Source organism: Rhincodon typus, chromosome 1 (assembly GCF_021869965.1).
Source record: "Rhincodon typus isolate 14 chromosome 1, sRhiTyp1.1, whole genome shotgun sequence".
In the NCBI taxonomy this organism is placed as follows: Eukaryota; Metazoa; Chordata; class Chondrichthyes; order Orectolobiformes; family Rhincodontidae; genus Rhincodon; species Rhincodon typus.
In genome coordinates, this window is record NC_063332.1 from 47,666,055 (window position 1) to 47,680,167 (window position 14,113).

At 41.1% G+C, this 14,113-nt stretch overlaps 1 protein-coding gene across 1 annotated transcript in view; it reads right to left on the reverse strand.

The window, feature by feature from the left end:
• The window catches only part of ca9 (carbonic anhydrase IX), a 103,340-nt gene that overhangs the window by 22,826 nt on the left and 66,401 nt on the right, over positions 1 to 14,113 (reverse strand). The window contains exon 9 of the mRNA XM_048605280.1: positions 5,750 to 5,794. Within this exon, the coding sequence (XP_048461237.1) occupies positions 5,750 to 5,794 (45 nt within the window). The remainder of the gene's footprint in view (positions 1 to 5,749; positions 5,795 to 14,113) is intronic.

Here is a 14,113-nt window from a genome sequence, read left to right on the forward strand (position 1 = left end):
GGACTCCACGCACAACTTCCCACTACTGTCCTTGACCGGCCCCAATCTTACTCTAGACATTCTTTTATTCCTGACATACCTATAGAAAGCTTTAGGGTTTTCCTTGATCCTACCTGCTAAAGACTTCTCATGTCCCCTCCTGGCTCTTCTTAGCTCTCTCTTTAGGTCCTTCCTGGCTAACTTGTAACTCTCAAGCGCCCTAACTGAGCCTTCACGCCTCATCTCTACATAAGCCTCCTTCTTCCTCTTGACAAGAGATTCAACTACTTTGTCTGGCGCATTGTCCTAGCAATGCTAAATGCCATAAATACAACATCATTTGTATCAGTCCAACCAAATAGGGGTGGAAATATTTTATTTTGGAACGGTACCTGATCCTCAACATCCAGCAGATCACTCCTTAGCCCTTCCCCACCTGTATGGAAAATCTTGCTCAACCAACCACTCACCCTTGCTCACCAATTTCTCTGTCTCGGTTAATTAACTTTGACTTGATGAATTGGCCTCAAAACTAAACCAGAGGAAAAAGGCTACAGCGAACCACTGCAGGTTTAACATTATAACATTTTTATCCTCTTGTTTGGGCTTGAGGCAAAGTTCAAGGCGAGTTTTACTGCCATAGTTAATTTATATGACATCCAACTCATGTCAGCCTATGGTGCAGCAAGCAAACTAAATAAATTCAATTGCTTTCATGTAAAAAAAATTATCTCGCTCTGCTCGCTCCTCAAACCTTTGGCCTTGTACCGGAGCATCTCTGGGTAAACACATGACTCGGAAGAACAATAAATACTTCAACAAAGGACTGCCACCTCCCTGTTCAATGTATATTTTGAAAGAGGTACTTACAGCTCTACAAGACTATTTATTGCTGTAAATTAAAATTAGAGCACATACTATGATCTTAAAATCTGCTTTTAGTTTGACTGTAATATATTCACGTCTAACTCAGAGACAATAGGTTCAAATTTCTTGCTTCTGTGGTTCAGATGGTCTGCATACAAGTGGAGAATTCTCCTGGGTACCCTGGTTGATATTTTTCCCTGTTAAGCCTTGATGTGGAGATAAGGTCATTCAACCAACCAGTGTGCACAAACGGCTGCCTTATTTCCCAAGGCAGCAACAGACGACATTTCAAAATAAGATGGTTTTAGGTGCCAGGTCATTCTTGGGATGATTGAGTCAAGTGATAAAGGAGCCTCATAGGATTGTACAGCACATGAAGAGGGCAATCTGTCCATCACATCTACGCCAGTTCTTTAAAACAAAACAAAAATCCCACTATCTAGTTCCACTTTGCTACTCTTTCCCCACAGATCTCCAAATGTTCTCTTCAGGTTCCTGTTCAATTCCCTTTTGAAAGCTGTGATTGAATGTGCCTCCACCACCCTCTAAGGCAGTGCATTCCAGATCCTTAATACTCACTGGGCAAAACATTTCACCTTAAGTCACTGTCAAGCCATTTGCCAATCACCTCGCAACAGGGTTCTCCAGTTTTCAACCTTTCTGCTAATGGGAACAGTCTTCTCTCTCCAATCCCTCAAGATTTTCATCTCTATCAAATCTCCTCTCAACCTTCTCTATGGAGAACCACCCCATGCTTCTTTAATTTATTATGTAACTAAACTCTCACACCCCTGGATCCATTGTCATTATTCTTTACTGCACCCTTGTTAAAGCCTTCATTTCCTTCCTAAAGTGTAGTACCCAGAATTGGACACAATAGTCCAGTACAGACTAAGTTGTTGTTGTATAATTGTTCCTTGCTTTTCAACTCCATGCCTCTATTGATCCAACCTAGTTTACACCTGCCTTTTTAACAACTTTCTTCACCTGCCCAGTCATCCTCAACTATTTTTTACACATATATATCTGTTTCCTTCTGTCCCTGCATCTCCTTAGATGATGGTTATCCTTCATTTTATAAAGGCTTCCCCTCAAACTTACAGCATTAACTTCATCTCCTATGTGTCCACTTTCTCACCAGCCTGGATACCCAAGGTTAGGTCAGTGGTACAGATCAAACAATAATGATCCTAAAACTGACCCCTGGGCATCATCACCTTTCTCCAGTCTGAAAAAGGAATGTTCACCACTGCAGTGTATAGCTGTAGGAACACAGCAGGTCAGGCAGCATTTGAGGTGCAATCTGACCCCACTACCAAGGACATTTTTGCCTCCCCGCCCTTATCTGCTTTCTGGAGGGAACGCTCTCTCCGTGACTCCCTTGTCCGCTCCACACTCCCCTCCAGCCCCACCACCCCTGGCACTTTTCCCTGCAACCGCAGGAAGTGCTACACCTGCCCCCATACCTCCTCCCTCACCCCCATCCCAGGCCCCAAGAAGACTTTCCACATCAGACAAATGTTCACCTGCACATCTGCTAATGTGGTATACTGTATCCACTGTTCCAGATGTGGCCTCCTCGACATCGGGGGAGACCAAGCAGAGGTTTGGGGACCGCTTTGTGGAATACCTATGCTCGGTTCATGACAAACGACTGCACCTCCCAGTCGCGAACCACTTCAGCTCCTCCTACCACTCCTTGGACGACATGTCCATCCTGAACCTCCTCCAGTGCCACAATGATGCCACCCGAAGGTTGCAGGAACAGCAACTCCTATTTCGCTTGGGAACCCTGCAGCCCAATGGTATCAATGTGGACTTCACAAGCTTCAAAATCTCCCCTCCCCCGAACGCATCCCAAAACCAGCCCAGCTCATCCCCGCCTCCCTGACCTGTCCATCCTTCCTCCCACCTATCCCCTCCTCCCACCTCAACCCCCACCCCCATCTCCTACTTACCAGCCTCATCCTGCCTCCTTGACCTGTCCATCTTCCCTTGACTGACCAACCCCCACCACAACTCCCCACCTACACTCACCTTTACTGGCTCCATCCCCGCCTCCTTGACCTATCCGCCTCCTCTCCACCTATCTGCTCCTTTATCCATCCTCCATCCGCCTCCCCCTCTCCCTCTATTTATTTCAGAATCCCCTTCCCCTCCCCCATTTCTGAAGAAGGGTCTAGGCCCGAAACGTCAGCCTTCCTGCTCCTCTGATGCTGCTTGGCCTGTTGTGTTCATCCAGATCTACACCTTGTTATCTCAGATTCTCCAGCATCGGCAGTTCCTACTATCTCTGATATCCTTGTTCAAATGTTTTATCATGTTAAGTAGCCTCGTGTGGTACCGTGTTAAACATCTTTTGAAAATCCAAATCCAAAATCTACTACTTCCCCTTTATCAACCCTGCTTGTTCACCTCAGACTAATAATTTTGTCCGGCATGATTTCCCCTTCATCAAGTCAGACTGACTCTACTTGATTATATTGTGGTTTTCTAAATGCTTTGCTATTATATACTTTATAATAGATTGTAACATTTTTTCAATAATATTGTCGCTCTCCCTTTATAAATGGAGGATGTTATATTGGCAGTTTTCCAGTCCTCTGGGACTTCTCCAAATTCTAATTTTTTTTTGTAAGATTGCTACCAGTTCATTCACTACTTTTAAAACCCTCGGATGGAACTGATCAGGTCCAGAAGGCTTGTTGGACTTTAACACCATTAGTTTCCCTAGTACTTTCTCTCTAGTGATAATTATTGTGTTTATTTTCTCCTTCTCATTAGCCCCTTCGGTATTTAGTATGTTTGGAATGCTTTTGGTATCCTCCACCATGTAGGCTAATACATAGTATTTGTTCAACTCATTTCTTGGCTCCCCATCATTTGTTCCCACCCGCATTCTCTAAAAGCTATGTCACCATTGCCTTTCTCTTCCTTTTTATATATTTAAAGAAGGTCTTACTGTCCTCTTTCTTACTTGCTAGTTTGCTCTCAGCTTACTTTCTCCCTTTTTTTTGGCTTGTGTTTAAAACTTTCCCAATATTCTGATTTACCACCAATCTTTGTCACATTGTATTCTTTTTTCTTCAATTTGATTTTTTCCTTTAATTCCCTGGTTAACGAATTGATTTATTTCCCCTTCCTAAAATACTCTTTCCTCACCAGGATAGATCTTCGCGGTGAGTCATGAACTATTTTTTTTAAAAACGTCTGCCATCATTCATCAACCATTTTTTCTGCTAAACTCCTTTCCTAGTCCACTCTACTTTCATTCCTATGTAATAACCCTTATTTAAGTTTAGTGGTTGTTTCTGACCCAAGTTACTCACTCTCAAACCGAGTGCTAAATTCAAGCATGTCATGGTCACTGTTTGCTAAGAGAAGCTTTTTATTCGAGATTTTTAAAAAAAAATTCATTCATGGGACATGCTGGCTGGTCAGCATTTATTGCCCAACCCCAGTTGTCCTTGAGAAGGTGGTATCAAGCTGTCTTCTTGAATAACTGCAGTCAACTGATACAGCTGAGTGGCTTGCTAGGCCGTTTCAGAGGACGGTTGTGAGTCAACCACATTGCTGTGGGTCTGGCATCACATGTAGGCCAGACCAGGTGAGGACATTAATGACCCAGACAGGTTTTACCTGACAATCAACAACGGTTTCATGGTCATTGTCAGATTCAAATTCCATCATCTGCTGTGGTGGGATTCAAACCTGGGTCCTGAGATCATTAGCAGAGTTTCTGGATTAATAGTCTTGTGAAAATACTACATAGCCATTGCCTCCCCTTGTGAGTATCTCTGTCAATTCGATTTTCCCAATCCATTAGAAGATTAAAAGTCGCCCATGATTAACGCAGTGCCTTTTGTTTAGAAAAAAAAGGGCCCTCATTATCTTTTAATGTATTCTCTATTCTATGTAACGGCTACAGTTAGGCTATACTATCTCCCACCAGTGTCTTCTTCCCCTTTTCATATTAATAAAATAGCTGTTTTCTAACAATTCTAATGTTTTATACAAATAAACAACATATTTTGTCAAAAGTCGAAACAACAAGTTGACCTTAATATTCAAAAGACAGCACATATCCTGCAATCACACACACCCTTGTGGAGCCGCAATGTTTTCCTTCTAAAACATATTGCTGTATAATTCTTTTTTATTATTTTCCTGCCTGGGAAGTTATTCTCACAGTTCCCATTTCAAAACTGGAACCCTGGGCAGCCGAGTGGATTCATGCTGTTCTATTAGACTTTGCTCAAGGAGCACATTTTTCTCGAAAATATGTTCCCAATCAGCAAAGGGCATGCAAAGTGACATCGGGATTTTAGTTGGGTTAAACTCAGTGAATGTTTTTTTAAAAAAAAAATAGAAGTTTGACCTCCGGTCATCTTGAAGCTAACAAACATGAAGTAACAGGTGGAGCATGAGAAACAGAAGTAACAGAGCAGAACAAAATTTTTTTTTAAAAACAGAGAATAGCTCATGTGTGGAATGAACTTCTAGAGGAAGTGGTGGATACAGGTACAATTACAATGTTTAAAATTCATGAATAGGAAATGTTTGGAGGGATATGGCCAAACGCAAGCAGGTAGAACTTGTTCAGTTTGAGATTATGGTCGGCATGCCCTGGTTGGTCTGACGGATCTGTTTCTGTGCTGTTTGACTCTGTCTCTCTCTATTACTTTATAAATTGACAGTGGCCAGCTTTAAAAATCTGCTTGCATTACTTCAGAGCTGATTGGAGGTGTGAAACAAAATGTCCACAATGATATTGGATTGCAATGCATCTTTCTTACAGGTTGTGTTAAAACATAAAATAGGTCCCAGAAAAAAATCCAAGGGAAGCACAATTTAACTAGAACAATTTCTGTTAGCTTGACCCATAAATCTAGAAATTACCTACCTGAATTGTCACTTCCATCAGATTCAGAAAAACCAGCTTTCGGAACTGTGGATGCAAAAAGATACTGCATTATTCAAAATGCTGGATGGGTCTCCCAAATTTTGTGCTTGACTAGTAAAATCTGATCAAGTAGGCTGAATATGTAATCCAAAAAACATTCATAATGTCATTAATCACCAATTTTTTAAGCACAGGCTGAATTTGGTTACTGACATGTTTTCTTTTGACTAATTATTCGCTGAGTCTTGACGGCCTATGATCAACCAGTTAAAATAATTGAAGCAAACTTGGAGAATGATAGAAGATTTGCATTTTAACTTTACGACCCGCATGCATTTGACTGAAAACATAATTTAATAAAGATGAACTTCTCTATCACAATCGAGGCTGTCCTGTATGGAATTTAGAAAGCATGAAACAAAGAAAGGTAACTTGACACTTTCCAAAGACCACAGCAAACACATTCTGGTGTATTTGGCTCCAGTTTTGTAATGGTTCTAGGACAGGTAGAGGTGCAAGATAAACTGGAAGGATTGATAAAGCCACGATGGGGATTTTGTGCCTGAAGCGATGGTGGTCATGAATTTACTGATCCAAATAAACTTGGAAAGATTAAAATTGGTCAGCAATAGAGTGAAACTAGGGGCTAAGTTTTCCAGATGTGGTAGAATCTCAGTCAGTCACATGGAGATGGGAGGATGGTGAATTTAAAGAAATGCGTGTCAGTAAAGGTGGGGTCAGACTGGCATCAGGTACCAGCCCAAACAGGTATTAAAGGGATTACCTTGGGGTACATTGATGACACCGTTGTGATTTCCCTGATGGTGATGGCTTCCCTGGTGAGGCTGGAGTCCTGCAGGAACCTGGAGCTTCAGTGTCACGGGGAGGGGCCTAGCCTGGCCTCCTTTAAATCCAATCCCACCATCCCAGTATGGCAGGAATCAATGGCACAAAGCTGCAGTCACAGGCTGTCCTGTGGGGGGCAGTTCCCCATATAATAATCTGTGCTTACGCTGTCTGTTGGCAGTGCCCAGGAGCTGCTCTTGGCAGTAGTGAGCTTCTGCTTGTGGCTGCCCACATGGTGTTTGCACCATTGCATGGTCAGACTGCTTTGTGATTTCATGCTGCTCTGACCTGCCACCATACAGCCATCTCATTTGACTAACTGTGGTTCTGAAAGTGTTGGGCTGGTGTGACACCTTCAAGATCACATTGCCTCTGGAACTTTGCTGTCAATTGCCCATTTAGTCCATTGCATTCTGAAGACATGTCATATCAGACTTGAAACATTTACTGTATTTCTCTCCAGAGATGCTGCTAAATTTCTCCAGCCTTCTGCATTTGTTGCCCATTTAACAAGTTTAAATCAGTTTTCTGTTGCTGCCGGACTAACGTCACTGCACATAACTCTGCTGCATGGGACATATTAATAAGCCTACATCCAGGACTGCTGCATAGAGCAGAGCCAGTGGGCATGGAGCAAAGTTCACCATTGCTAACTTTATAACGGGTATCACCAAAAAGTAACGTCCCAGATGAGGTCCTAACCTTCACTTCTTGCGGTTAGTCAGACTTTTTAAAACCATGGTGCACAGTTCGAGAGCAGAAAGTATCAACAACTCAAAAAAAACCTGCATTATTTGCTAATGTTCTTTGCTCCTTTTCTACGTTTAATTGAAGTTAGTCCTTGACATGGATCCACATGTATTTGGCATTATTGCTGCCCTGCCTAGCACTGGACAACTTACAATGCTGATTGTATAAAAGCTGCACTAAAAATCATGTTGGAAAGCAGAAAATGAATGTGTTTAAGCCTGCCTGAGCCCATTTACACCAGAAAGCCATCATAATCCTGCCAGCTGTGACTTCTACTTTGACTTCCAGCCAAAACCAAAAGAATCCTTCCTGGAACAGAGCGATGCAGGAATCAATTAGGTGCCAATGTAATTTTAACTCCAACCCGAGCAGACAGCTTTCCCACCAGGTGAGCACCAGCCATAACCTGCTGGAAGATAGGAAAGGCTTCCAAAAAACGGTATGGTCTGGGCTTTGCTTGATGAACTGAAGGTGTAAGAGTGGTTCCCTGGTACTCACAACAAGTTCGGGTGTCTCCTATCCTGGACATTCCTTTCCTCCCCGAGACCCCTTCATGCAGATCCCTACCACCCCCCAAACTTCTGTCTCCAAAGCTTTTAAGGGATTGCCAATTCCAGCAAACCTTCTAACAGGGAATCAAGTGGCACCATGTTAATGAAGCATGGCCTGTTAAAAGTTTGGGAGCCTCCTTCACAATGGATGGGCAATAGATTGATTTGGCACAATCCACTGGAAACTCAACGAGACTCAAAATGTACCCCAATGTTCTCTCTCTCCTCTTCAATAGTAATTTTGGAAGTGACTGCGCTGCACTGTGTTATGCTAGAAGAGAATGAGAAATTTAAAAAAACAACAGGTAAAGAACCACTGTGCTTGACACGGAAACACTGACAAAATTTTATAATATTGACTCAAATCATTGTAAAATCTGTGTTTATTTGATTTTAATAAAAAGAAATATCGACTGTTGTAAGAATTGTACTTCTGAGTGATATTTTAAATTCCTGTTGTGATAATTTGAATACATGTTATCTCAGGGGTTATAAATATACTCCAAAATATATTAAAACAAATGGTGTAAATAAAATCTCACAGCAAGTTTTAAAACTAAATGGGGATGAATGGTCGTCTTCAATTTAATTATAAACATTTTAAAGTGCAGGTTACTTTCAATACTTTAAAAACCAACTTGCTTAAAAATATTTCTTTATAATTGCATTTCAAAATTCTTCTAACCAAACCAAACAAAGACATTGAACAGGTCTGTTAGTTGCTTTCCTCTCTAGAATCTATCAATTTTAAAAACAATTATTTACTGAGACACAGTAGCTGTAATGTACATGCAATGTGTCGTCCATTTTCAAGGTGAATAGCCTATTATAAATCCAAGCATAAAACTGTAACAGTGAGTCATTTTGAAACTTGTTTAATTATACAGGCACTAAATAAAGAGGGTGTGGGATGGACAACATGGCTGTAAAATTTTCAACTGTTGTGAATGACAATGTGACAGCTGGAAAAAGGGGGAACATTTCAAGGAGTCTCAAAGATACACTCATTTTCTACTCTCATTTAAGTGTCAGTTATGACTTTGTTCAATACCTCCTCCTGGTCAAGGATCCCATCTGTATAGAATTGTGAATAGGGAGTTTTCTCTGAACATTCTGCAGTTTAGAAATTGTATAGTTACAACTAGACTGGTTCAATTCATCATAGTCAGTACTGCATTTTGCCAGATATGCTTCAGCACTTAACATTAATGCTGGAGACAATGCAGCTTCAGGTTAGTGTAAATTATACTATTTTTACCTAGTAGCAAAAGCCCCATCCCAATCTGGTTCAACTCCCTAGTGGAGATGGAGGAACCTACTTACATGCTGGTAATCTCAAGGTAAGAATACAGTAACAGAGGATGTCTGTCCAACCACTGGGGCTCACTGTGTTTTCCTTGAGGAGAGAGGCAGATAAGAGCATTTCTGGATCATAGAATGTCTTGTTCTTGAATATCTAGTGTAAACATCCAAAAACATCAGACCTAATTTTATTTCAGAGTGCTCATGGAAATGGCTTGTTAAAATGGTGGCAGTGTGCAAGTTCACAGAGTACCACATGATAATTTTGGAAAGCAGGTTTGTCCAGCCAGCAGAGGCATTTCTCAAAACCAAGGGTCTCACTGAGTGTTGAATGTCAGGTGTCAATCAGATTCTGATTCTAATTTAACATTGCATCAGCTTTGCACAGGGAAGGTCATGCCTTAACTATGTGATTGAATTCTTTAAGGAAGTGACAAGGAGAATCAATGAGAGTTCTGCAGTGGATGTTGTCAAATACCTTAGTAAAATCCACGTAGACAAGGTCCCACATGACAGACTGGTCAAAAATGTAAAAGCCCATGGGATACAGGGCAATATGTTGTGTTGGATCCAAAGTTGGCAACAAAGGGTAATGACTGATGGCTGACCTTATAAATAGAAGGCTGTTTCAAGTGGTGTTTTGCAGGGCTAGGTATTGGGACCCTGGCTGTTTGTTTGATACCTTTACATGGATTGAACGTGGGGGCGGGGGGAACAATTGGGAAAGTTTTGGAGGATAGCTGTAAGCTCCAAAATGAAATACATGGGTTGGTGGACTGGGCAGGAAAGTGGCAGATGGAATTCAACTCTGATAAGTAAGTGAGGTCGCAAAGTAAAAGGGAATACATAAAAAACAGAAATATACTGAGAGGGGTAGATAAAGTGAGAATTCTTGGCGTGCAAGAGCACAGGTCACTAAAAAATAGCAGTACAGGTAGATAAAGTTGTAAAGGCAGCATATCGAATGCTTTCCTTCCTTGGCAGAGGTACAGAAAACAAAACCAGGGATATAATGATGAAACTGTTTAAGACACTGGTGAGAACAGAACTGGAGTATTGTGTGCAGTTGTGGTCACCATATTACAGGAAAGGACAAAATTGTTCAGGAGATAACGCAGAGGAGATTTACTCGAATGTTGCCAGGGCTGGAGAACTGTAGCTATGACGAGAGATTGGAGAGGTTGGGGTCGCTTTCATTGGAACAGAGAAGGCTGAGGAATGACATGGTTGAGGAATACAAAATTGTGAGGGGTAGAGAGAACAGACAGGAGCAACCTTTGTCTCCTGGCAGAGAGTTTTGTCCAGGGGTTAAAGATTCAAACTAAACGGCAGAAGGATTAGAGAGGACGGGAGGAAAAGTGTTTTTACACAGAGGGTGGTGGGTATCTGGAATTCATTTCCTGAGTTGATGGTAGAGGCAGAGACCCTCAAAAAGTAGCCAGATCTGCACATTAAGTGTTGTAACTGCAGGGCTATGGGCTGTGTGCAAAAAGATGGGATTAGAAAGGGCATCTGGGTGTCTTTGGGTTAGCATGGACAAGACAGGCCAAATGGCCTTCTTCTGTGCTGTATCATTTTTATAGTTCTATGGTCTGGTGTAAACTGGCACTAGCCTTGCTATGAAGGGCCAGGAAGGTATGTATAATTTCTTTATGGTTACAGGCAACCAAGTCTGGAGGGATATACAGCAGTGATACAAAAGGAAAGCAAAAGAAATTTCCTGTAAACGATGATGAAAAAAGAATCCGAAAAAAACCTGGCAAATACTGTATGAGCAGATAACAATTAAACTAATAAATCGATGCAGCGTCACTTTTTCCTTTCATGGTTAGGAGCCTAATGCAAAATGCATGGGATGGGAGTTTACTCAGTCTGTTGCCACAGTATATAAATCAGGCAACACACCCTGTTATTTCAAGTTGAAGGTCAGGTTCCTTATAAGCATTGTAAAAATTATAGATTCTGAGTCATAGATTTGTAAAAGGTGCAGGAATCAATGGGTCATTCTCTCATTTATGCCTGAAGCTGTGCTCATAAGTCAAGGATTTTCAGGGTGTGGAAATGATATTGTGCCTTAATATGGAAAGGAAAGGTTGCTACTCATCTCATGTACTGTTAAAAGTGTATTTTTCCTTTACATTGCTATTTCTTGTGAATTATTCAGATGACTGCAAGTCACAATGTTTCGTCAAAGTGTGTCGTTTTAAGCAATATTTAAAAGGTTAACTATAAAACTAATCAATTCTCCTTTACTACTGCTGCTATAAATCAATGAAATTATTATTTTTTGCTACTGACTGAACAAAAAGGTCCCATTAAGGACTACAAGTAGTATCATAATTGATAAACGGCAGTATTACTAATTGTCTATAACGTATTAAAAATGAAAAATGGCCAATGACTAAACTGAAGTTACTCTCAGCTGTAACAGTAGAAACAGTCACACTGATACTCAGATTAAAAGGCATTAACCAGCATTCCATAAATGGGCTAATTTTAAACTGTGTTAGGAGTCTCCTCCTGGCTGTAACCATTGTATGATTCATTACGTGAACTTGTGGTCCAAGGGAAACTCATGGCTTAAATCATAGCGGCCCTGGTGAGCAAAGTCCAGTTCTTGGTTGAAAACCAGCTGATCTCACCCACAACAATAATCAAGATGCTATAATTAGCTTCATTAGCCCCGAGGTCAGGAAGGAAAATTTAGCCAGGCTTTCAGAGCAGAATTTTGAACTTTGTCCTGAGGCCCTGCCCAGCCAACTAAAATAGTAGCTGCATGTAACTACACTTCAGAGATAATTTGGCTGTGAAATCCTCTGGGACAATCAAAAATATCACGATCTTTTACAGGGAATTAAATGCTGATATTTGTCAATGTTAGTGAAAAGGGGTCTTTTCCCATATGAACAAGGAAGCGCCATAAATACTTCAGCTTTCTTCTAAGAGCACTTGCTTTTTCTTATGGGAACTCTGAGTTCTGCCTTTTGGTAACTTCCGGAGAGCAAGAGATGAAACTGCAATAATATTAAGTTCCAACCTAATCAATGTGTCAAAACTCATGAGACAATGAAAAGAGGCCTCATGTCTCATACAGCAGGCCACCTGAGAGTGAAGGGGAGAGGGTTGTAATTGGATCAGTGGCATCTAAGCACATATGTGCCTAAAAACGTGGTGCCAACTGATGAAAAGACATGCAAGTATTTAATGCTTTATTTCATACTTGTGGCTGCTGGTCTAGTCTTCTTTATTAGGTACCATGTTTTAGGTTGTTTCTACATTGACTGCGCACGACATTTTGTCAAACAAATTTCTGTTTCCCCACATTTACTGGATAAGATATAAAGGGATAAAGAGTCATAGAGGATGGAAACAGACCCTTTGGTTCAACTAGTCCATGCCAAACATAATCCCAAACTAAACTAGTCCTACCTGCCTGCTCCTAGCCCATGTCCCTCCAAACCTTTTCTATTCATGTACTTATCCAAATGTCTTTTAAATGTTGTAATTGTCCCACATCCACCACTTCCTCAGAAAGTTCGTTCCACACATGAACCACCCTCTAAAATATTTGCCTCATTTCTTTTTTTAAAAATCTATCTCCTGTCACCTTAAAAATGTGTCTCCTTGTCTTGAAATCCCCATCCTAAGGAAAAGACAAGTACCATTAACTCTATCTATACCTCTCTTTAGTTTGTAAACTTCTATCAGGTTGCCTCTCAAACTCCTACCCACCAGTGAAAAAAAGACGCAGCCTATCCAGCCGTCCTTTATAACTCAAACCTTCCATACCCAGCAACATCCTAATAAACCTCTTCTGAACCCTCTCCAGTTTGGTAATATCCTTCCTATAACTGGGTGACCAGAACTAGACACAGTATTCCAGAAGAAGCATCCCCAAAATGTGCTGTACAACCTCAACATAAATTCCCAACTCCTATACTCAAAGGACTGAGCAATGAAGGCAAGCGTGCCAAACACCTTCTTAACCATCCGGTCTTTATGTGACGCAAACTTCAAAGAATTATGTTCCTGCACCCTTGGGTTCCTCTGTTCTATAACACTACCCAAGATGCTACCATTAAGTGTATAAGCCTTTTCCTTGTTTGTTGTACCAAAATGCAATACCTCGCATTTATCCAGATTGAACTCCATCTGCTATTTTTTAACCCATTGCCCCTTTGATCAAGATCCCTTCGTAATCTTGGAAAACCTTCTTCACTGTCTACTGTGCCACCAATTTTGGTGTCGTCCGCAAACTTACTAACCATGCCTTCTATACTCATCCAAAATCATTTATATAAATGACAAGCAAAAGACCCAGAACCAATCCCTGTGGAACACTGCTGGTCACAGGCCTCCTGTCCGAAAAGCAACCCTCCACCATTATTCTCTGTCTCCGACTGTTAAGCCAATTATGTATCCAATTGGCAAGATCACCCTGAATCCTATGTGACCTCACTTTACTAATTAGTCTACCATGCAGAACATTGTCAAAGGCTTTACTAAAATCCAAATAAACAACGTCTACTGCTCTGCCATATCTACACCTTTCATGGGCTAGATCAAACCTGAAGCTATAAAATGACACAGACATATTAACAATGGTTTGCATTTTTAACCATGTGTGACAATTTGCAGTAGATGCTAGCATGCGCTATCTGTTACATTAACTTCAAACTTGTATTGTTGCAAATGGATAGTGTTTAGTTTGGGACAAAGCTAAATCTAGCAACCAAAAACAATTAAAAAGAAGTGTGTCAGAGGCCTGATAAATTGATAGAACATAGAACATAGAACATTACAGCGCAGTACAGGCCCTTCGGCCCACGATGTTGCGCCGACCTGTGAAACCAATCTGAAGCACATCTAACCTAAACTATTCCATTATCATCCATACGTTTATCCAATGACCATT